This window comes from Fundulus heteroclitus, chromosome 8 (assembly GCF_011125445.2).
Source record: "Fundulus heteroclitus isolate FHET01 chromosome 8, MU-UCD_Fhet_4.1, whole genome shotgun sequence".
NCBI classification, from domain to species: Eukaryota; Metazoa; Chordata; class Actinopteri; order Cyprinodontiformes; family Fundulidae; genus Fundulus; species Fundulus heteroclitus.
In genome coordinates this window covers 3,885,013-3,909,899 of record NC_046368.1, presented here as the reverse complement: position 1 = coordinate 3,909,899, position 24,887 = coordinate 3,885,013, and the positions used below count along the sequence as shown (strand labels likewise).

The following is a 24,887-nucleotide window of genomic DNA, read 5'->3' as shown; positions in this document are numbered from 1 at the left end:
TGAAGATGAATATACATGTATTTTGTGTTTTCTTTTTATGATCAAAATATGTGGCGAGGACCTTTTAAAGCAGCTAGGGGTCACAGCTGTTTAGTTGTAGAGATAATGGGACATTGGTTGTAAGTTATAAATATCTTTAAGGAATTTGGTCATCCCTGACTGTTTCAGACCTAAAACCAGAAATCAGATCTATGGCATGAAGTTTGAGAACCACCAATGTAGACCAATAGAAATTTTATGTTTAATGGAGCTGAGACATTTAGATGTTGCTGCAACTCACTATTAGGGTGTGAATGTTGTTTAAGTTTTTATTTACGGCATTACCACAATGAACTTCAGAGTAATAAAGGTATGGTGGTGTTTTGGTTTTCCCTCTTACCTAGTAGCTGCCACACAGCTGGGAGATTGTTTCAAATCTCTTTGGGGACATTCCTGTGCTTTATGACCCTGAAAACAATTAAGCAGGTACAGAAAAAGAAAGATGAAAGTATCATTAAAAAAGACTTGTTTACCATTAATAAACAATAAATACACTGACCTTATATTGTACTTTTTGCAGTCATATTTTTTTTCCCCAAGATGGCGCTGCACAGTCAGCTGCCAGTCACCTCGGATCCGTCTTTTCTTTTCCTTCTTTCTCTTCCTTATAGTGTTTTTTGGAGTGTTTTTATATTAGTGGATACCGTATCTGGTATTCCGAATATATGTGCACTAAAGAAGCCAGCTTTTGGGACTCTAGTGCTGAGTTTTGTGCTACTTTCAGCGCTTTTTGATGCGGCGAGGGGAGACCCCTTTGTCCGCGACAAACCATGCCTCCATCAACCATGCCTCCATCCGTTCCACCCTCCCCAAACTCACCTTGTGTGTCACGTGTGCAACAAGGGACAATAAAACTCTGAACCTTTTTTATGCAAATGTTAACGACGCCTCCACCTCTGCCCCCCTCCTCCACTCGGACGTTCAGATCACAACCTCGTCTTCCTGCCCCCCCCCCCCATTACATTTTAAAAGTTGTTTTAAAAGTGCTTATGTGTTAGAAACAGATTTTACAGCAAAGAGATTAAAGATAAACCTGACGCACACAGTGAAAGAGAGCATATCTTGTCTGCTGTTATCTCTCAGCCTGTTTTATTTATGATGTTTTTATTTAAAATCCAATATTTGTCAAAGCTCAGCTCTCCCTCATACTGATAGCAGTCTCGCAGAGACCCAAGTACATCATTGCATAACAAAACACAATACCTACAAGTTGCACAACAAGGCACTTCATTTATGAAGTTTGCCCATGATTAACACCCTCACCCTACACCCTCAGCAGGATCCTGGAGGGGGCATGGGAGTTTGCCCAACCAGTCTACATGTGTTTTGTAGATCTGGAGAAGGCATTCGACCGTGTCCCCCGAGGGATCCTGTGGGGGATACTCCGGGAGTATGGAGTACCGGACCCTCTAATAAGGGCTGCCAGGTCTCTGTATGACCGGTGTCAGAGTCTGGTCCGCATTGCCAGCAGTAAGTCGGACTCGTTTCCGGTGAGAGTTGGACTCCGCCAAGGTTGCCCTTTGTCACCGATTCTGTTCATAACTTTTATGGACAGAATTTATAGGCCCAGCCAAGGTGTTGAGGGGATCCGTTTTGGTGGCCTTAGGATTGCGTCTCTGCTATTTGCGGATGACGTGGTCCTGTTGGCTTTATCAGGGCGTGATCTACAGCTCTCACTGGAGCGGCCAGGATGAAAATCAGTGCCTCCAAAACCGAGACCATGGTCTTGAACCGGAAAAGGGTGGAGTGCCTCCTCCGGGTTGGGGAGTATGTGCTACCCCTAGTGGAGGAGTTCAAGTATCTTGGGGTCTTGTTCATCAATGAGGGGAAGATGGAGGGGGAGATCGACAGGCGGATTGGTGCGGCGTGTGCTGTGAAGCGGGCGCTGTACCGATCCGTTGTGGTGAAGAGAGAGCTGAGCCAAAAGGCAAAGCTCTCGATTTACCGGTCGATCTACATTCCTACCCTCATCTATGGTCACGAGCTTTGGGTCATGACCGAAAGAACGAGATCCCGGATACAAGCGGCCAAAATGAGTTTTCTCCGTAGTGTGGCTGGGCTCTCCCTTAGAGATAGGGTGAGGAGCTCAGTCATCCAGGGAGGACTCAGAGTAGAGCCGCTGCTCCTCCACGTCGAGAGGAGCCAGTTGAGGTGGCTCGGGCATCTGGTTAGGATGCCTCCAGGACGCCTCCCTGGTGAGGTGTTCCGGGCACGTCCCACCGGGAGAAGGCCCAGGGGAAGACCCAGGACACGGTGGAGAGACTATGTCTCTCGGCTGGCCTGGGAACGCCTTGGGATTCCCCCGGAGGAGCTGGCCCAAGTGGCTGGGGAAAGGGACGTCTGGGCCTCCCTACTGAAGCTGCTACCCCCGCAACCCGACCCCGGATAAGCGGAAGAAAACGGACGGATGGACGGGCCCATGATTAAAAAGCGCCATCAAAGAGCAAATATTCTGATGCAAATCATTATCAGAGCCTCATCAGAGTGGAATCGGGCTAGTGTTAGTCTGTCTTTTCTGTGAACTCACCTTCAGAGATGTTGAGCAGAGCCAAGCTGTTGAGTTTTCGTAGCTGTCATTTAGAAATAAATGATAAAACTACACATGTTTGAGGGGTTGTGTTGTTTGAACATTATGGTAGGCCGAAACAGAGGAAAGCCTCAGGACCGGACGGCATCCATCCCAGGCTGCTGAGGACCTGTGCAGATGGGCTCTGTGAGGTCCTCAGCTACATCTACAACCTGAGCCTCAGCCTGGGGGTGGTTCCCACCCAGCCCACTTCAGATTAGTCGCTCTGACCTCCCACCTGATGAAGACCATGGAGCGCCTCATCCTTGTTCAGCTACGCACCATGGTGAGCCCCATCCTGGACCCACTGCATTTTGCCTACCGACCCAACATCGGAGTAGTGGACGCCATCATCTACCTGCTGCAGCGGGCGCTCACCCACCTGGAGACCACCGTGAGCGCTGTGAGAGTCATGTTCTTCGACTTCTCCAGCGCTTTCAACACCATCAGACCGGTGCTGCTGAGGGGAAAGCTGGAGGACGCTGGGGTGGACAAACATCTAGCTGACTGGACCATGGACTACCTCACTAACTGCCCTCAGTACGTGTGGCTGCACGGCTGTCAGTCAGAGGTGGCAGTCTGCAGCACCGGGGCCCCCCAGGGCACCGTCCTGTCTCCGTTTCTTTTCACCCTCTACACCTCGGACTTCACCTACAACACGGACAGCTGCCATCTTCAGCAGTTCTCCGCTGACTCGACCATTGTGGGCTGTTTTTCTGAGGGGAATGAGATGGAGTACCGGTTGGTTATCATGAACTTTGTGGACTGGTGTGAGAAGAACCACCTGTGTCTAAACACCAGTAAGACCAAGGAGATGGTGATCGACTTCAGGAGAAGACCCCCACCTCACTCCCCCGTGAACATCCAGGGGCAGGACATAGAAACTATGGAGAGTGTTAAATACCTGGGTGTTCACGTCAACAATAAACTGGACTGGACTCATATAACACCAATGCTCTATACAAGAAGGGCCAGAGCCGCCTCCACCTCCTGAGGAGTTTGAGATCTTTTGGAGTGAGCAGGCGCCTGCTTAAAACCTTCTATGACTCTGTGGAGGCCTCAGCCCTCCTCTACGCTGTCGTCTGCTGGGCCCCTAGCAGCGCAGAGCGGGACAGAAAGAGGCTGAATAAGCTGGTGAGGAAGGTCACTTCTGTTCAAGGCTGCACTCTGGACTTGGTGGAGGAAGTGGCCAAGAGGATGGTGTTGTCCAAGCTTACATCCATCATGGACAACACCCTTCACCCTATACACCAGACTGTAGAGGAGCTGAGCAGCTCCTTTAGTGACAGACTTAGACATCCTGTCTGTTAAAAGGAACGCTACCGCAGATCATTTATTCCTGCTGCTATTAGACTTTACAATGCAACACTTTAACTGTAATAACCGTGCAATAACCAGAGTGCAATTATAATCTAATACCCTGTGCAATAATCTTGTGCAATAATTTTGTTAAATGAGTGACTTCAGCTGTATAGTTATCTCACTACCTCACTGTTGATCCTTACCTGGTACCACTTAATGTACAATGTCAATCCATTTGTATATAAGCCACCCTGAATGTACATAGTCACCCCAAATCCCTGCTTTATTTCCTTAGTATTTTTATTTTATTTTATTTTGATACACTGTATCAAGAGAAACTATTCTGAAACTACTGTATATATATATATATATATATATATATATAGACCCACTGTTTATACCTTATGCACCTTTTCCTCCTTTTGGCACCTTCTTTTGATCACTAACCAGATGTGTGACAAGTGAATTTCTCCAATGTGAGATCAATAAAGCTTATCTTATCTTATATACAATAAGAATTCCTTTATTGTTCTGAAATGTGGAAATTCAGGAAATTCGAGATATACCTATCTCAAAGCACTTTCCCACTACAAGTAGCCTAAAAAGTTAGATAGTATATTTATGATTCTCTCTTTTGCTCAGTGCTTTGATGTAAACAATAGCTTAGAATTTTGTTGATGTTGAATATCTGAAAACTTTTCCAGGGAGATTATGAGCTGGCAGTGAACTTGGCAAATGACACAGTATGTGTTTTGAAGAACAGGCTTGCAAATGAGTGTGGAATTCCAGCACATGCCCTACATTACAAGTAAGCTTTACATTTTTTTGTGATTTAATCAATTTGCCTTGTCTGCCTGTCTGTCTTCTTTAGTCTGACTCCATGTCTGACTGTTGTTCTGGCAGTCTTCCTGTCTGCCCATTTGTCTGTTCTGCTTGTTTGTCTTTTTCAGACTGTCTCTGTTTAAAATTAATTTTAAACAGAGACAGGAACATCCTGAAACAGAAACGTTTTTTGTTTATTAAGAGAAAAAAACATCCACTGATAATATGTTGCTGTTCACTAAACTTTAAACCTATTTAATCTATTTAAAAATACCAAAACAGGCAAATCTGCCTGTTCTAAAAAAAACAACAACACAACGTATTTTTAGACTTAAAGTTAAGAATTAATGATGTCTGAAATACATATGTAAACCGTACAAACATAAAACAAGATATGTAATAAATTTCTAGTGTACTGACTTATACAAGCACAAATTTTAATCTAGTGTTGTTTAATCAAGCTGTACAGGCGTATAATCAATGTGTACAGGGTGTGCAATGACATCAAAATTCTTCCATATCAGAGATATTTTTTTTTTAAAGCCAGTTATACATCAACTATTATAATGCTCAACCAGATCTACTTTACTTAGCACCTCTGTAACAGAGTTGTTCATTACACGCAGTATTACTAACATAATATTGGCAAAACAAATGAGGATGGAGTTTAGTTTGTATCAGGGGAGAAAAAAACAAAACAAACAAAAAAAAGAATAATATAATGTTGAGCTATTTAGAACTCAGACTTGATCTTCAAAGCTTAGTGACTTGTATTTGCATGTAGTTTTGCTTTGTCTAAATCTAAAGAAAATAAATCTATTCATAGCCAAGTTTACAACTTGGCTATGAATAGACGCACTAACTCAGATTTAAAAGATGTCTTTGTTCAACTTCATTGAAACCATGTCTTTCTATCTATTATTTCTCTCTAATACTGCTTCTGTTTTTTGTTCTTTATCACAATACCATAAGAGGGGAAGGTGGCCTTGGCGACACATTGGAGAGTTGTGGAATTACAGAGGACTCAACAATATACTTCTCACTGTCCTCATTTTCTGCTGAAAATCAAGATGCCATGGACTTTTTCATTGACGATGTTCAGCCCTCAGTCCAGCAAACTCCCATTGGAATGAGTTATTTGCTTTCATCTCTATACGTAATTGTAAGCAAAATGTCATATTGATTATTGTTATGGTTATGTTGTGCAATTATACACTGTTTAAAATTATTTAATGTTTTATAAATAACTGTCTGTTGAGTATTGTCTGGTGATGATCAGCTCTTAAGCTGATATCAAGACAATGGTTGAAAGGGATGAATTCGAGCACTAGCGATCTTTTAACAGCAAAACCTGCGCACACATAGAATAAAGGAGTGACAACTTCTTTTCAAGTTCAAGAATTTAATAACATAAATAAATGAACATCCAGAGAACATCACTGTGTAATGCTGTTTATCTGAATTAACACAATATTTCAATCAGTAAATTCTCTCTACTAGGCTAGTGAAACTTAACTAAACTACTAAGTAAAATGAAGATTAAAAAAGCTAAACTAAGGAACTATTTACATGCAAAAACAAACAAAAGACAAACAAGAGTGGTTGATCATGATCAGAATAATTCAGTGAATCCTTGTTCACTGAAGATCTGATTCCAAAAAGCATGGAAAGGAGTTAAAAAAAAAACATTTGTCATGTGTTCCAACCCATTCACAATGCAAAGCCCAAGTTAAACAAACATATTTGATGAAATAATATTTGAGGACCGGTTTGTCCTGTAAAATCATTTAATTCAGAATCGCTTGCCTTTGTTTATGCAATTTTTCCTCCGGGCGCTAGGGGTCGCTGTAGCGAATCGGTGGCTAAGCGGTTACAACATAAAGTTATCAAAATTGCCTTTACCAACATTAATATTTCATAGTAATGCGGGGATAAGGCTCATAGCACCATCGGAGGATGGCGGAGCAGAACAGTTAAGCTTTATGCTTTAAAACAAACTCCTTTTGAAATGTCCGAAACCGGATGTTAGCAAGGCTAATAGCAGTTTGGCTAGCGCAAGCTACCGGTTAGCCCTTTTGTTCCAAACACCATGGTTTACAAAACATTTCCCAATAAATCTTTTAACTTCACCCTCAGCTCGCTGCCCAAACCTGTCCTTTGTCTCGTGTCAGTTCTGTCCAGTTTTGACCATTCATGTAAGGAGCGTTGAAGGAGGAAGCTGTTGGCGGGCTAGCGTTAGCTCTGTGGCAGCATGAGCTAACAGCGTGGTCGGGGTCGGAGGCCTGATGTCCTGGAGACAGTCTTTGACTCCGTTGCAGTCCGATTTAGGCAGATTTCCCTCGTGAGCATTCTACATGGACTCTGCTGCTGGCTTTCAGCGGAATCTGGGGTTCTCTTCCCTGTGTGCTGAGGAGAAATGCAACAAAACTGTTTTTGGCATGTAGGATCCTTCTTCCTGCATCTGATTATGAGGTTAAGACAGCAAACTTAACCTGATATTCCCGGACCTGTTCTCCGGGCGACGAGAGGCTCTCTCCAGATGCTGGATGTGCGTCGGTCAGGCACGTGCAGGGCCCATGCAGGGCCCATGGTCCGAAGCAGCTCTTTCTAGGTCTGAACAGGAGGTGATCTGAAGAAGTCTGAGAAGTGAAGAGGGCTGAAGAGAGAGTCTGAAGAGAGCTGTGACTTTTATCTGTAAGGAGGGGTCTCAGCAGCACCCCTGGTGAGAAGAAGGGTCGTCCAAGCCTTGAGGGTCTCATGTTGCAGCCAGAGTGGAATTTCTTTGTTAAACTCTTCCACTCTCAAAATTCAATCTGAGATCAATTATTCATCATGGCGTTATCATAGCATAACAGTTACAACTAGATAGTTAACACCAGTGTTTATACTGTGCTACTATCGAATAATGTACACGCAGAAAGGTATAACTACAGTTATTGGTATGTGATCAAATTTATGGTTGGTGAATTACTGCATACAGTACCATCTGGGGGCTGCTGGCTGCACATTTGATGTATTTTGCAGTGCTGTTTTCCAGCACCAAGAAGGTCCTGGGGTCAAATCCCTGTCTTTCTTCATGGAGATTGCATGGTCTGCCTGTGCATGAGTGGGTTCTCTCCCACAGTCCCAAAACATGATTGTTCATGTCTCTAAATTGCACTTGTTTTGTGTGTGTGTGTGTGTGTGTGTGTGTGTGTGTGTCTCAAGTTGTCTATGAGGTACACATAGAGAACTTCACTAGAGGCCACAAGTTCGAAAACTTTAGTCCAGAGAGACAAATAAAACAGTGGCAGTCGATCATGAGTAATTTTAAAAATCTGATATGTTCTTATGTAACCGGGCTGAACTTGGCCGTCTGTTTATTCAGCTCGGTCCAGATAGAAGTGGCCTTGTTTTCGTCTTTCCCTCTTTGTCCTAGTATAATACCTCCGCGTTGTGTTTTAATGATGGCCAAGAGACGGAAGATGTTGAATGATGCGTTTAATCTGCGTTGAACAGGATATGTACTGGTCACATATAGGCTCTTCACAGCGGCAACAGCACCTCTCGTGCCCGTCTCGCATATAATGGCCACAATAATACATTTATATTTAAAAGAAAGGCAGCAAAATAAAACAAATACCTGCGTGGAACAGGATATGTACTGGTCACATATAGGCTCTTCACAGCGCCAACAGCACCTCTACGAGGAACAGCATTAGCAAGTAGCATCAAACTAGCTGTTATTTCCAAACATATTTAGTTTAGCAACGTGTTATAACGATAATAAAATGCACGTAGTACCTCATTTGCCATAAATACATCCAGCCAGGGATCATACAATTGACAATGGCTCATAATACACCGTACTTTACCCCTGTACTAATAGTGAAGAACTCATCTCGTGCCCGTCTCGCATATAATGGCAACGAGGTAGCTGTGCACACTGCACTTATCATAGCCGACCACCAATAGAGGGCGCTGTTTCCCCATAATATAGTGAGCCGAATAAAAAATAAGTGGAATCATAACAAATTAAACCTGTTACACTTAGTCAAGGCAAATCCTTTCCCTTGAGATCCAAAAAGATCTAATCAATTAGCTAACAATACGATACAACATAATTGGGCATTTCCCAGCACAAGTCACACTAGGTAATGGGTTTGCAACCAGGGAGAAGTCAAGTTACAAAGGCAAAAGAAAAGGCTGGTTTTAAAAGTTCCTATAAATGTTTTATACAATATGTGCATCAAAGAAAACAAGAAAATACAGTAAGAAAAATCTCTTTCATCAAGCTTTGTTTGGTAGATGATTTTATTTCCATAAATAGGTTATACTTGATCCTAAAACAAGAAATAACATTCTTAAACTTTAAGAACAAAATGTCCCACAATAACAAAAATTGTTTGATTGGTAACAAGTTTATATGCTCAATTCCTCCTTGGTGGTGGATCAGCCCATTCGATCTCTCTGTTTACACCATCCTACCTGCTTAAGATACTCTCATGGTGCGTTCACACCGAACATGAATTCAGCTATGGTGTTGGCACTTTAGCATGCTGTCCCTCGCCTGACATGTTGCCGGCAGTTCACATTGTAGGCGACAGTAATTGCACAGGTGGCTGAAAGCCAGAAATACAGAAGCACAATGGCGCTATTTAGTGACGCTTTCCCGTACCTGCCACTCCAGTCTCATCATTCACTCTTCTCCATGCTGGGTCCTTGCTGGACTTGTCTCATTAGTAATAATTGGTTGAGTCATACAATTCAGGCCTACTGCAGACCACCACAATCAGCTTTTATTCCATGTTGAATGAAAACAGCTTTGTCTCCGCTGCAGTCCTTAACCCCATGTCACAGCCAACTCCAGTTCCTGAATGGTTGCTGCGACACTACAAGACACAAAAGTTCAAAATTTTCAACTCCAACAACTGTCGCTTTGCATCCTTCACAGGTTTTGTGTTGCTCTACCTTTGCTTTAATTGGCAAAATTGTGCCTTTTGCGTTGCTAGAATCATGTCTGTAAATCTGTCACTCGGCCTGCCACATTTGCGTTCGGTGTGAACATACCTTTAGGCTCTCCAATAGTCCGCTTCATTCCTAAATTCTTTTTTAAATTTAGGAGCTCTCTTAAAGCCTAGGGTGCTTTATTAGTAAGCTTTAACTTACGGAGAAGAAATTCTAAGAAAACTCTTAGAATTTGGGAAAATTCAAAGATTTTTCCTAAAATTATGTTAAGAGCTACTTTCTTTGTGAATATGGGCACAGGAGTGTAGGAGCACACCATTCAGCCCTGCCTTATGGCAAAACCTGCTGCTCAATTGGAGAATCACCTAAAATACGATCCCTGACATTAGAGGGTACTTTTTTTATTTTACTCCATATCAAGACAAAGATGTGGCATTAATTACAACAACTTTAAATGATTTCAGACATATTTTGAAAAACCAGTGCTTCCATCAATAAGGAGGTTGAGCGCTTCTGAAACTCTTGTAAAACTACAACTATTGTGAGAGCCCTGATCTATGCATTCTTTACTTCTTATGACCACCAAACAATTTAAATAAAGTTGTAGTTTTAAAGAAAACCACCAATTTAAACTATTTACATTGGTCTGATTACAATTTCTATTTAAAATTTCAATTTTAAGATACTACCAGGATAAACTCTACATTGTATTTGATCACAATAGAGCATTTATTCGGCTGTGATTTTTATTTCATTTCATTTTCTGAATAGAATTTAAGTCATTTTTTTGTCTGTTTCAGAAAAACAAATTCCCTGTGGTTTTAATGAAGAAACTGATTAGCTACATTCGTATACTAACTGGATGCCACCCTCTGGCCCAAAGTTTGTATCAGTTACTTTGTAAGAATGAACACATATCCAGGAATCAAAAGGTAAACTACTACTGATTTATGATACTCTTAATATAAAAAGCTTGTTTGTGACATTTCTTTAACTGATGTAGATTGCTACAGTCGAAGGATTGTACCTCCTGTTCAGAGAGCTCTTGCCAACTCTTGGAGCCAAACAAGGTGGAAAGTTCATTGAAGATCAAGATGTCTTTGAGCATTCAACATACTGCTGGGCACATCTCTTGTCTGAAGCACAGGTAACTGAAATTATTCCTCTAAGATTTACACAGCTTCTTATCAAATTAAAGTTTAGATATTTAATTACTAATGTTGCATACAATACAATGCATTTGCTACTGAAAAATATGTTTTGTATTTTCAAATATTTGTATTAAAAAATCTGTTCATGACTATGTTGTGCAATTACACATGTTTTAAGTTATTTAATGTTTAATAAATAACCCTCGGTCTGTTTGTTATTGTCCGGTGAATATCAGCCCAAACAGCTGATATTAAGACAATAGTTGAAAGGGTGATTTTAGCACTGGCATTCTGGGTTGTCCTTACTGCAGTGTAGCAACTGCCGCTATACAACTAGCTAAACTCTTCCTTATAAATGAAGACGTGAGTCGTAGTAAGCTCTAGTCGCTCTTTACTGTGGCTCTTTTCTTCATAGTACAATGTCAGAGTGAAAACTGTAACGAGACAAATACAAAATGACCGTTTAACTCTGTAACTGGCGCTTTCCTTATGTAAATAAATGTGAATAAACGTTTTTAGCCACAAATAAATCAAAGGCATTTTCATGTAAATAGTACTTTTTAACATCAACTTTTGATAATTATGAAATTATCAACTTACAGCATTGCCTCTGTGACGTTTACAGTGATACATTCAGGTAGTTGGCACAGAAAACAGAAATGTAGCAAAATGTGAACTCTGCTAACCTCCTCCAACTGCCATACTAACTGAAAATAAACCTGAGATTCAGAATGTTAGAGTGAAAACTGCCCTTCAAAATAAGAGCTCCTTCAAAATAAAGGTCCATTCAGATTCACGCCTGAAAGGCAACACACATTCTTTTAACAGCAAACTCTGTACACATATGGAATAAATGAGTGACAACTTGACTTCAAGTATAAGAATCTATTAGCAGAAATAAATGTGCATCCAGAGAACACCATAATATGATGTTTACCTGAATTAACACTATAGTTCAATCAGCAAATCTTCTGTACTAGGCTTGTGAAACGTCACTAAACTACTAAGCAAAACAAGATTAAAGAAACTAAGGAACTACAGTTAGACCGATAAATATTTGGACAGTGACACAAGTTTTGTTATTTTAGCCGTTCATGACAACATATTCAGGATACAATTATATAATCAATATGTGTAATGAACCAGAATTGGATCCAAGATTCTACCACGACAGGTCAGTGATGTTTTAACAAACTTTATTAAAAGACAGTGAACAGGCGTCGGCTCATTGGGCTCGCAGCTCACGCTAATGGGCTGGAGCTCCCTGAATGAGGGGAGAACCAGGACGCTGAGCGGCCGAGAGGCGGGCAGGCAGAGCGGGGCTTTTCAGAGGCGTTTGTCCAGGGGCAGTCTGGGTCCGGTAACGGGGAATCCAATAATCCAGCGGAGGTACAGAGGGGTAGTCCAGAAGGATTATCCAGGTCCAGATCCAGGTCCAATATTCGAAAAGACTCAGAGAGTTAAAGGGGTCAGGCAGGTTGCAGTACTCACTGACAGGTTCAGTTCGGTACACGGGAAGACAGTCCACGGGTAGGGGTTCCAGGGAAAAGGAGTCCAGGCAGGCAGAAACAGACTTGGAACAGGCAGGCTCAAAAACAGGCAGAAACAGGTCGGGTTACAGACAGGCAGAACAAGGAAACGCTGGAATGCTTGTATAGGTGGCTTGAGACAATCTGGCACTGGAGACTGACTAGGACAGAGTTTATATGCAGCTGGAGACAGGTGGAGCCAGAAGAGGTTGATTGCAAAGGGGTGGATACTGAACAGTTGTGTTAATTGTCAGCAGGATCAGCTCCAGTGCCAGAATTATTACAGAGCCCCCTCCCCCCACCTCAAGGGCGGATTACAGATGCCCTAGGCTGGTCAGGATGGGCTCTGTGATAATCCCTGATGAGAGACTTGTCTAGGATGTGACGAGAGGGGACCCACTGGCGTTCCTCCGGACGATAGCCTTCCTAGTCAATTAGGTACTGGGTACCCCTGCCCCACTTTTGGGACTTCAGGATATGCTTAACGGTGTAAGCAGGGGAACCATCAACTAAACGGTGGGAGGAGGGGAGGTGGAGGCGGGAGCAAGGCTTGATGTCTTGACAGGTCTGACTCTGGACACGTGGAATGTGGGGTGGACCCTCGTTGACGGGGGAAGGCGGAGACGGACCACCATCGGGTTCACCACTTTGGAGATGGAGAACGGCCCGATAAACCGAGGTGCCAACTTCTTGTTCTCCACCTTTAGGGGAAGGTCTCTCGTGGAGTGCCAAACCCTATCTCCCACCTGGTATTGCGGGGCTGGTACCCGCCGGCAGTTGGCAGCCCGGGCCTTCACCTGGGAGGAAGCAAGGATGGCTCTCCTAGCCCTTCTCCAGGCATGCTGGCACCTCAGGGCAGACAAACGAGCAGACGGAACCCTGGACTCCACCTCCTCAATGGAGAATACTGGCGGTTGGAAACCGTACACCACATAAAATGGGGAGAGACCGGTGGAGCTGGAGGGTGACATGTTAATGGCATGCTCCACTCAAGGCAGGTTCTGGGCCCATTTAGTGGGGTCAGAATGACAAAAGAGACGGAGCTTGGTCTCGACTTCTTGGTTTACTCTCTCCGTTTGGCCGTCCGTTTGGGGGTGGAAGCCAGAGGAGAGGCTCAGGGAAATGCCCAGCATGGCACAAAATTCCCGCCAATATCAGGCTACAAACAGGGGACCCCTGTCTGACACGATGTCAGCCGGCAGACCATGCAATCTAAAGACCTCCTTCGTCAGGATTAACCCCATTTCCTTGGCTGAAGGAAGCTTAGGTAATGGGACCAGATGGGCCATCTTAGAGAACCGGTCCACAATTGTGAGGATTACTGTGTTGCCGTCAGAAGGCGGAAGGCCAGTGACAAAGTCCATGGAAAGGCAGGACCACGGCCAGGAAGGGACAGGTAGAGAACGGAGCAGACCGGCTGTGGGCGACAGGAGACTTTAGCCTGGTTACAGAGGGAGCAGGCGTACGGAAATGCCAGAGGGACAAGACAGGCGTGCGCCAACGCTAGGGCTCAACAGACGTACGGATGCACTGGAGCACAACCAACGTGCGGATCGCCAGGGAAAGGAACAGGCGTACGGAAACGCCAAAGGGAAGGAACGGGCGTACAGAAACGCCAGAGGGAAGGAACGGGTGTACGGAAACGCCAGGGGAAAAAAAACCTGGTTTCGCCGGGGCGTGAGGGAAACGCCAGGGCGCAAGGGAAGAGATCACCGGGGCGTGAGGGAAACGGCGGGGCACAAGGGAAGAGATCGCCGGGGCATGAGGGAAACGCCGGGGCGCAAGGGAAGAGATCGCCGGGGCGTGAGGGAAACGCCGGAATGCTCGTATGGGTGGCTTGAGACAATCTGGCACTGAAGACCGACTAGGACGGAGCTTATATGCAGCTGGAGATAGGTGGAGCCAGAAGAGGTTGATTGCAAAGGGGTGGATACTGAACAGGTGTGTTAATTGTCAGCAGGATCAGCTCCAGTGCCAGAATCATTACAATATGGGTTTAAAGCCCAGACTCTCAGCTGTAATTTGAGAGCATTTACATTCAAATTGGAGCAAGGGTTTAGGAATTACAGCTCTTTAATACGCAGTCACCTCTTTTTCAAGGGACCAGAACTATAATACACCTTCCGGTTATACTTGGACACGTCATCAGTGATTATCCCAGGGTCGTGGGGTGTTTCGTGTCTTTAATAATTAGACACCCTCCCGTGGGCAACCTAGCCGGGGGCGATCACTCCCCAACTTGTGTCGAAGTAGCGCACCACGGATCCCCCCAATGGATCCACAGCCACTGCGAGGCCTTTTCTGCAGCCTCAAGAATGTTCTTTGTGGCTTTCCTCACCTGCAGTCCTCTAACACCAAGGAGTTTGAACACTCTCTGTAATGAATGACCTGCAAAACCTCTGCACCCAATTTCGACAGCTTCGCAGCGGGCCTTCCAGCCATTGCTCCGGCACTCTGTGGTAAACTCCGAGTATTTGGCCCTCTTGTGCTCATTAGCCTCCTTAATATGGTCCTCCCATGGTACAGTCAGTACCAGTAAGACCACTTGCTTGGTGCTCTCCGATGTTAACACCATATCTGGGCAGAGTGAAGTGGTAGCTATGTTAACTGGGAACTTGAGTTGCCGTCCTAGATCAACTTGGAGCTGCCAGTCACGGGCGGTAGCGTGATTGACTGCTTCGGAGCAACCTGGGTCTTGCTGTTCTGTATGGCTGTGCTGAGAGAATCCGCCAAGGATTTTAGAACTTGGTCGTGGCACCAGCGATACCGCCCCTCTCCTAAAGCCTTCGTGGAACAGGTCAGAATGTGCTCCATGGTGCCCCTTCTCTGGCACAGTTTACACTCGGGACTATCCGCCAGGCCCTAGGTGTGAAGGTTGGCCGGATTTGGGAGGAGTAAGTGCCTGCCCTCCCCACTGCCATGGCTCCGACCAAGGTTTTATGCCTCAGCCTTTTCTCCGCTCTACTGACGGCTTCTTGTGCCTGCCACTTCCTCCCTGTCTTGACAAAGATTCCTGTCGATGCCACCTTAGTGTCCGCCGAGTCCAAAGTAATTGGACAATTGACTCAGAAGACTGTAAAATAAATAAAAAGGTTGCATAGGCTCTTCCCTCGTTAACCTGTCATCAGTTAAGCAGTTAAAAGGGCTGAAGTTGATTCCAGGTGTGGCGTTTGCATTTGGAAGCTGTTGCTATGAACACACAACATGAGGCCAAGGGAGCTCTCAAAGGAGGTGAAGCAGACCTTCCTGAGGCTGAAAAAACAAGAAATCCATCAGAGAGATAGCAGAGATGTTAGGAGTGCCAAAATCAACAGTTTGGTACATTCTGAGAAAAAAAAGAGTGCACTGGTGAGCTTGTGAACTCAAAGATGCCTGGACATCCACATAATACAACAGTGGAGGATAATCGCGGAATCCTTTCCATGGTGAAGAAAAAACCTTAACAACATCCACTCAAGTGGAGAACACTCTCCAGGAAGTAGAAGTATCAGTCTACCAGGAAAATAATCTAGTTGTTTCATTTCAAATCCAATGTGATGGCATGCAGAGCCCAAATCATGAAGATTGTGTCACTGTCCAAATATTTCTGGGTGTATCTGTATGTACCCATTAAAGAACAAATAAAAATAGTTGAAAACCACCATCATAAGAATGATTCAGCGAATTCTGGTTCACTGTAGACCCAAATTAGAGAACTAAATTTCATCCAAAAGAATATGGAATGAGATCAAATTAGCTTAACTAATTTAGAACAACATTTGGTATGTGTTTCAACCCTTTCACAATACAATTCCAAGTTAGATTAAACATTCTTTGAGGAAATAACATTTTAAAGGAAGATTTGCTAAATAAAGATCAAAACCTTTAGGACACTTGATTTTATTGATGTAATTATTTCTCCAGAAATAATTAAGACTCAAATTTGTAACTTAAGAAGCTAGAAGGCGCTATAAGCAGACAATTGACCGTAAATAATGTGTCAGGGCACATTCAGATCATGTGGCCATTAGCTTGATGAGTTAATCTTAAATTACACATAACAGCCTTAAATCGACATTAATGTTCCTTACTAATGCTGTGCAAACGCTTGCAGCACTATCGGACGATTTTTCAGCTATATTTGGTATAATGAACGGAAAGCACAAACATTAATGTCCCATCAGTGTAAAAAAAAAACTTATGGAAATAAATTTTGTCACAATTGTAAAACGCAACCCAAAACCCATCAGCAGATTTTTGTTGTCCTATAGTCTTTTCATCCCTTCAGTGCAGACCTTCTCATGAGGTCCGCAGAAAAGAGGAGGATCAAAGGGGAGAGCATGGCTTTATAGCAGTGGGCACCCTGTTATGGAGGCAGTTATTTGGAGAGGGCTGACTGCAACAGTTTCCTATTTCCTGTGGCTTCAGCCTACAGTCTGATCTTATATTCTCTCTTGGCTGATTTCCCATCAAGTATTTGCTTTTTAATACTGTCAAGGTCCCCTTGATCAGTGAAAGAAAGTAACTATATGCTATGATCTATGACCTGGAAAAACACAAAAGATGTACCATCATTTAAGCTGTTTCACAAGTAACAGAATTCGACAAATTCTAAAAGTGTACCTCTGGATGACTTTGAAATATATAGCACACTGACAAGTTGAAGCTACTCAGGAATACTGATAAAGCTAAACACCCTGACCCAATTTATAAACAGACACCATATTCTCAGACAGTGTCCGAATGCAGCTATACACTCAAGCAATCATGATAATGCCATACTGTTACAGTGCTACTGGGTTGGGAATCGTGTCTCCCTGTCCAGACAACAAACTAATGATAGCTAAAAAATACCTTAGAAATTCCCAAGACATAATGGCTAAAAATCAATAAGAACATTTTTCTAAACCTTCTCTTTAGGGGCTGAAATGTAAAGGGGCATAAGATTTTATATTCTTTGTTTCAGGCAAGTAGACAAGAGTAAAATCTTTGCGGCTGAAGAACAAAACCCACCCATGCTGTTGTTGGTTACATAACTCCTAGCTCCTTTATAACACTCAGAGAGTTTGTGGTCATTTCAAAGTAAAAACTGATACTTGAATTGGCCTTTGGTGTAAATTTTCCAAATGCTAGCTTAACCTCTAGCAACTCCTGGTCCCTGGTCTTGTAGTTTCTTTATGTTGAAGATTATTGTGGAGAAAAAGAAACACACAGAGATGAATGCTAGAAAAAAAATCAAAGACTAATGCACCTTAATGTAAGAAAATAATGCTCTACATGGAGGCTCAACTTGGCCAAAAACTTGACTACAAACACTGATATAGGAATTTGGAGTTGAAATCTAAACATATCAACCAATAACCTAAATGTTTGAACATTTTGAACCACCAAGCAGTTAGTTTATGACAGGCCAAATGTGCCACATCTCAATAAAGTAAAAGTTCCAAAAATGTTTTTATATGGGAATATTTCAACAAAACTGCAGATGCATGGAAATATATGAAGCTATATTAGATGCATAAGTTAGCAGGCTGAAATAACTTGTCAATGTTCTATTTTGAAAACTAGATTGGCTTTTTAGACAAAGCTGACCTAGAATTCAGAAACTAAACTAATGTTATTTCCTGCTTCAGTCAAAATTCCAATAAAATGTATGTCTTTAAAATCCCTTAAAGCTCCTTTTACCTCATAAATACTCTATATATGCCTTTATCAGTGGCTGATTTTATGTATATCAGAACCTCAATTTGTTTGAGGCTTTGAGGCATAACAACAAAGTGTTGAACTAAGATAGTTAATACCTTCTAAAGATAGTAAGATAAACATTGTATTAAGTCTTCTGGTAAAAATATACATATCTAAGAAGAAGAATACTATTATGTGTGCCTTCTATTGTTTTCATAGAAACAGACATCAGAGCATGAGAACTATGCACCATATCTTTTGAAGAGTGAGGATGGCAGCCGTTTCTGTGAACCAGTCAGGGTGCCCGGAGTACCAACTGTCATGGAAAGAGCAGCTGTTCTGCAAATGATAAAAGGCAAGACAAATTCTTTTTATTTTTCACTGATATAAATTATAATATTGAAACTAATAATATATACAATAAAATTGTCCATAATTCTTTGGGCGAGGGTTACTCACGTGGAAAAAATAAATGGTAAATAAATTACCAGCTGATTATTTCAACATTTAAGAAAGACAACTTCCAAATCAGTATTCACGATCAAAAGGTATTATAACTATACATACATTTCCTGTCTTTAAAAAAAGGGGAGAAGTAAGTGCTAATTTCTAACACAAATTCTAAAATGTTTGTGTTAAATCACTTGAACAAAAAAAGGACCTGTTAACCCAAAACTTGTTGATGAAATTATTATTTTGCAGATGAAGACAAAATTCCAAACTGCACTGAAGACAATTTGAAAGTAACTTCAATAAAAAAAGCCACAGACATTGAGAAAATTCTGCTCAGTGTTCATCCTTCAGTAACAACTTACCATTTTTGGATTTCTCATGACAGCACGACTGGACAGAAGTATGTATTGTTTGCTGATGAAAAGTGATGTTAAATACTTAACCATAGCTGCATATTGTACATGCCCATCAACTCTCTATATTCAAAAATAAAGCTGCCTCCTTAGTAAGATATGAGCTTGTATTCCAGTTTTAACATAAATACTGGGAAGACCTTTGGAAGCATGGCAGAGGACCTGAAGTCTTTCCCACAACTCCAAGTGACCCCCCCACTGCGTCTGAAAGATTTAGGACTTCAAGATCCATGTCTGGTGTTCCTGAGTAAAGGTATGACATGCATTGTAAGGCATACATACTGTTTAAATTTGCTGTTTTCCATGCCTCCAATTTCTGTTATGTACTTATTGTCATTTATCCATCAATCATTGATTCCACAATGACATTCATTGATGGTTATTTAATACTGTTCATCTCCATTTTTACCTTTCACAGAAAATCTTGGGGTTTATCTCCAAAAAAATAAGATGAAACCAGAAATCGTTGACGTATATGACTGCATTGCTGGCAAGGAAAAGCAACTGGATGTGAATATGCTGGCTATTGAGTGAGTATTAAGTAATCAAAAAAAAAGTTAGTTTAATATTTTTATTGTATTCAGTACTCCTGTAAAAGCAAAATTGCAAATATTTTTGCACTTTCATACAACACAATTAAATACACTCATAGACAAAAACTGTTAAGTCCCTAGTAAAGCATTGAGAGGATAAGATCTAATTTGGTTTACAAGTGATCTGACTGTGCACATTTTAGCTGACAAAAAACTGATATGTCTGAAGTGAGGAGCAGTGTGCGCATACACTGTAGTATCAAATGTGGAATGATAATAGTACAGACAGTAGCACAAGCATACCACAGTCAGTAAGAATCCTGACAAAATGCTTCCAGACCTCATGCATACCCAAAACGTCAAAACCCAAAACCCAAAATCTCTAACAGGAGTTTATCATGTTTTCTTTTGTGTCTACAAGGCATACTCCCTGACTGATTGCCTACATTTTCTGTGTGACTGTCAGATGCTTTAGTAACTGTGTCTAACCCTTATTACTCTTGCATTCATTAATCTACTATTTAGGTCTCTGAGTTAATTTACTGTTCTGCATGTGTAATAGAACGAGTCAGATTATGAGTCATCTGGGTTAGTGACTCAGTATGAGTTGTTACTAGTAATGTATTGCGCTGTGTTTTAGGTTTGTGTTCTCCCCTGATGTTGTATTAATATGTTATATTATTTATTTCACTTTATTGTTTTTAGTTTGTTCATGACTGGTAACAACCTGTTGTTTTTAAAAATGCTTTATAAATAAATTTGACTTTGACATGAGCCCTATTTGCATGGGATTGCATTATCTTGGGACACAGAGTAATAAATAAATTACCTCACTACATCTGCTTTTTATGCAGAGCATTGTACAGAATAACTGAAGCCTGAGATTTTTGCTGAAATTTACAGACATCTGCCATGTATGTATGTTAAAGCACTGTGTATTGCATAACATCCGCGGCTGTATAACAGAAGTCTACAAATAGAAGAAAATTAATCTTACCACACATTGCAATGAATGATGTGATCCACCATTTGCATCTGATAGTGCTCCTCTTTTTCCAGACATTTCTTTTTAACACTGTACATTATGGGCCAATAGGTTTTGCTGGCCTGACACCTAAAGGGTTTTCTAAATTCTCCATTCTTCGCCAAAAGCAAATAACAATGCACCCAGGAAACAAAAGCTGCATAAACAAGTATCGGATCCCACCCATTTCTGTCCAAATCACAGAGATACCTATTCACATTGGATTAGTATCATCACAGGACCTCAGAGTACAGCAAAATATAGTAGGTAATTTGCGCGACAATTGTTACTTTACAAATCGCTGAAATGGCTGATTCACACGGGATTAACAACAGACAATCTCCGTAATGATTACAAATCGAATGTGGTCCCTAGGTTAAACTAATCCCATTAGAAAAGGACTTTGGTCCCTCGAATCTACCATATATACTGAATCAGGAAACATGATGGAAGAAAAAAATAACATCCATGAAATAAAACATATGGCACAATAATATTTTCTGTATGAAAACCTAAACTTCTCGTTTTTGTTTCAGAATTGGTGACCGCAGAGATGACCAGTCAATTGTTACAACCAGGGCTCCAAAGGAGGCTATACAGGTATTTGTAGTCCTTGAAAACTACTGTACTGATTTTAACAGGGACAGGGTCTGTTAAGAGAGTTTGACAAGAGAGTCAGATTAGTTTACACAAATCTAATCAAAACCAGTAAAACAGTTTATAGTTATCTAAAGCTTTTGACATTGTAACTCTTAAAAATTAGGCAGCACAAAATAAACATTAATTGATACTTATTTTATTGTATTCAGATTGTAACTTTTAATTGTATTACTATTATAGCTATTTGTATTAGCTATTTCCCATTGTAAATACCCCCAACAGATTGTGATTGTTTTATTATAATCATTATAACATCATGCCATCGTTTTCTTACATTCCATTCTAATTTATTTACTCTCCTGTCCTCCATTTTAAATAAGTAGCATAAGAAAACTCAGTTTTAAGTTAGGTTGAGTATCTAAAAGGACCTAGAATTTTAAATAGCAGTGTCTAAATTATTTGTGTTGTTGAACAATTAGACTAACCTGTCTAAGGAAAAAATGAGAAAAGACATTGAAACCTTAACTTGTAAAAATGTGTATTCTTTTGATAGAAAGCTTTAGCAGTCACTACCATGCTTTAATCAGGCATTACAGGTTAAGTACAGTACACTTTCAAATTTTGAGAGCTAGCACACATACTTTGTATTTGTTAAAACAGTCCTAGATATACCAATATTTTATACCCCCATGATTTATTTTTACATTTAAACCACAGTTATAAATGTAAGCATTGGAATTTCATGTGACAGTCCAACATAAATTAGTACATTATTGTGTGGTTGAAGGAAAGAAAATGTGACTTTTAACATTTAAAAAATATTTGAAAAGTTATGCATTTGTGTTCTTCCCTGCTGGTGTCGGTACTGGGAAAAAACTGCTTTCTCAGTACTTTGAGCTTCAAGTCCAGATTTATTTGTACTGATGTTAAAGTTACAATGCAACTATCTAATTGGACAACACAGTATGCCCTTAGCAGAACATCATTGTTAGTTGGTTATTAATTCATCCTGTAAATAGCCATTAATTGTTGTTGTTTTTTAAACTAGTATCTGGTATCTGAAATTTTGTGGGACAGATCTCAAAAATAAACTTAACAGAGTTGCTGCTAAAATTAAATATAAAGATGCTGTGGATCCTACTGCTGTACTCTGGTCTCCAAGTACACTCTCTGCCGTGTTTCTGGTCCTGCTTGCCAGCTCCTGCACACATCTACACCTCTGCTCCAGTTCAGTCCTGCATCTCTGGTTCCACCTAAAATACTGGTTAGCTGATTGGCCTATGTTGGTGATAGACAGGCCAAATAAACCAATCAGATCAATGAAGCATATGACGTACTCGTCAACATGCGACGTCTTCGCTCTGTTACGAGCAACAACGTCGCACAAGCCAAGCTACTCTTGCTGCTGCAGGTAAAGGCTCGTTAGCTCAGCAGAGAAATACTCTGTAATTCTGATAAAACTTGCTCGATAGCCACGCTAACGCTAGTTTCATCGGCTGAAGCCACCGTGTTTTTTAGACTGAACTGTCTCGCTTCTCGTTGCGTCACACCTCAACCCGCCTCAAAGCCAACGCTGATTGGACGTTCGTTTGGTGAACGGCTCCAAATTTTCTTTAACGGAGAGTAGCCAGACTGATCTGCGAGTGAAACCTTGAAAGCTCGCGAGATCAGGATGGTCTCACGAGGCTAGGTTCCACCTGACATTATTCATCCTTCTTACAATAAACTCTCTATTTTAGCTCTGTGTGTGCGTGCTCTGTCCGGGGTTATTCAAGAACAAATCATGACAGTACGGACCGGCCAAAGGATGAACCCGAGCACACACAGAGCTACGTGCAGGAGCTGGCAGGATTCTGCACCGCCTCAGCCCAAGGTGTCCCTGGGTGCCATCCGCCTCTGGATCCGCTCCGCCTCAGCCCGAGGTTTCCGTGGATGCCATCCGCCTCTGGTTCTGCTCAGCCAAGATCACAGTTTGCGATGCCCGCCTCTGGTTCAGCTCCGCCAGGGTCACAGTCCGCAACGCCCCGCCTCTGGTTCGTCTGCCGGAGTCGCAATCAGTGACGCCTGCCTCTGCCGCTGCCCAACATGTAAAGACGGCACTTTAGTCGATGCTGCCCAGTGTGTTCTGTCACTGCTGACCAGCATGTCATGAGGTTGCTGCCCAGCGCATACAAGTTGCCGCTGCCCAGCTCTCTTGAGGACGTTGCTGCCCAGCGCTCTCAAGTTCCTGCTTTAGTTCTCTAGTTTCTGTCTTAGTTTTGAGTTATTTTTCACCCTTTAGTTTTGAGTTACTTAGCATCCCTTTAGTGGTTCTTAGATTTCCTATAGTTCTTTAGTTTCTTTCCTGCTTTAGTTTTCTGGTTTTTGCTTTAGTTTTCTTGTTTTTGCATTTGTTTTCTAGTGGCTGCTTTGTTTTCTAGTTCCAGCTTTTGTTTTCTAGTTCTGTCTTGTCCTCTGGTCCCAGTATGCTAGGGGTTCCTGTGCTCTATGGGTTCCTGCGCTCTCCCAGTGCTCTCTTGTCCCGGCGCTCGTTTAGGTTCTTGCGCTCCCTAGTTATGAGCTGTTTTATGCTCCTTAGTTTCTGTTTTTGGCTTCCCCTAGTTTCTTTGTTCTAGTTGTCCTGAGTTACTCTAGTGTTTTTTAGTTTTGATGTTGTTGTAGTGTTTTTTTAGTTATCCTAAGTAGGTTTGCCCTCTGTTTCCCTTGTGTTTAGATTTCTTTTTTTCCCTGGTGTTTAGATCTCTCTGTCCCCTGGTGTGTAGACGTCCTCTGTCCCCTGGCGTGTAAGGATGCCCTCTGGTTCCTGGCGTTTTAGTTATTCTGTTCACTGGTGTTTTAGATGTTCCCGTTTCCCTCACGCCCCGGCGATTTCCCTCTGGCGTTGTCAAGTGCAAAATTAAGTTGTATTTACCGGAGATGAAGTGTACACTGCAAATTCTGTCGTGGTATGATGGCTTCCACAGTCGATTGGAATTGTCTGCCTACGTCCTTTTCATTGAAATTATCCATTTCTTTCATCTTTCTTCGTCCTTCGGTAAACGGAATAAACGTATATCCGACTATTTGGAATGCCTCTGTGTGCAACCGGGAGCACAACAAGTTGTATGCATTGTTTAGATTCCAAAAATAAATGAACTGAAAGCACGCTCTAATTAACCCGTTTTGTCATGGTATTAGATGAGAACAGTACTGTTTTTGCTTACCCACGGGACCCAGATGTAGCGCGGATGTAGCTCATGATGTCACGCGTGAACTGGTCTATTCATTCTGCTTAGTTGCTATCCTGCTGTCATCCTGGCCTACAAGTATTCGTCCAGCCAAGCTATTTATCCTGTTGTGACTCTGACCAGCAAGTATCCATCCAGCCAAGCTATATTGTTGTACTCTGACCAGCAAGTATTTTTCCTGCCAAGCTGTGGATCCTGCTACTGTGCTCTGGTTCCCTCTCTGCCGTGCTGTGGATCCTACTGCTGTACTCTGGTCTCCAAGTACACTCTCTGCCATGTTTCTGGTCCTGCTTACCAGCCCCTGCACACATCTACACCTCTGCTCCAGTTCAGCCCTGCATCTCTGGTTCCACCTGGCATAATTCATCCTTCTTACAATAAACTCTCTATTTTAGTTTTGTGTGTGCGTGCTCTGTCCGGGTTCATCCACGAACAAGTCATGACAGTAACAATATAAAAGTGATGTTGTGGCAGTTAATGAGCAATGGGTTTCATAAGAAGTCAGCCCCTAATAAAATTCCTTTTATGGTTTCACAAAACTTAATAGACTTGTTTGACAAACCCAGTTTGAGGAAGAGATGTTAAAAAACGAGATTAAAGTGAACTTACTTCAGACA

At 42.0% G+C, this 24,887-nt stretch overlaps 1 protein-coding gene across 1 annotated transcript in view; it reads left to right on the top strand.

The window, feature by feature from the left end:
• LOC118563889 overlaps window positions 1-24,887 on the top strand; it is an 82,486-nt gene that overhangs the window by 7,562 nt on the left and 50,037 nt on the right. Inside the window, exons 3-11 of the mRNA XM_036139959.1 lie at window positions 4,612-4,715; window positions 5,702-5,891; window positions 10,477-10,608; window positions 10,680-10,823; window positions 18,240-18,375; window positions 18,723-18,873; window positions 19,003-19,139; window positions 19,305-19,416; window positions 20,980-21,043. Of these exons, the coding sequence (XP_035995852.1) occupies window positions 4,612-4,715; window positions 5,702-5,891; window positions 10,477-10,608; window positions 10,680-10,823; window positions 18,240-18,375; window positions 18,723-18,873; window positions 19,003-19,139; window positions 19,305-19,416; window positions 20,980-21,043 (1,170 nt within the window). The remainder of the gene's footprint in view (window positions 1-4,611; window positions 4,716-5,701; window positions 5,892-10,476; window positions 10,609-10,679; window positions 10,824-18,239; window positions 18,376-18,722; window positions 18,874-19,002; window positions 19,140-19,304; window positions 19,417-20,979; window positions 21,044-24,887) is intronic.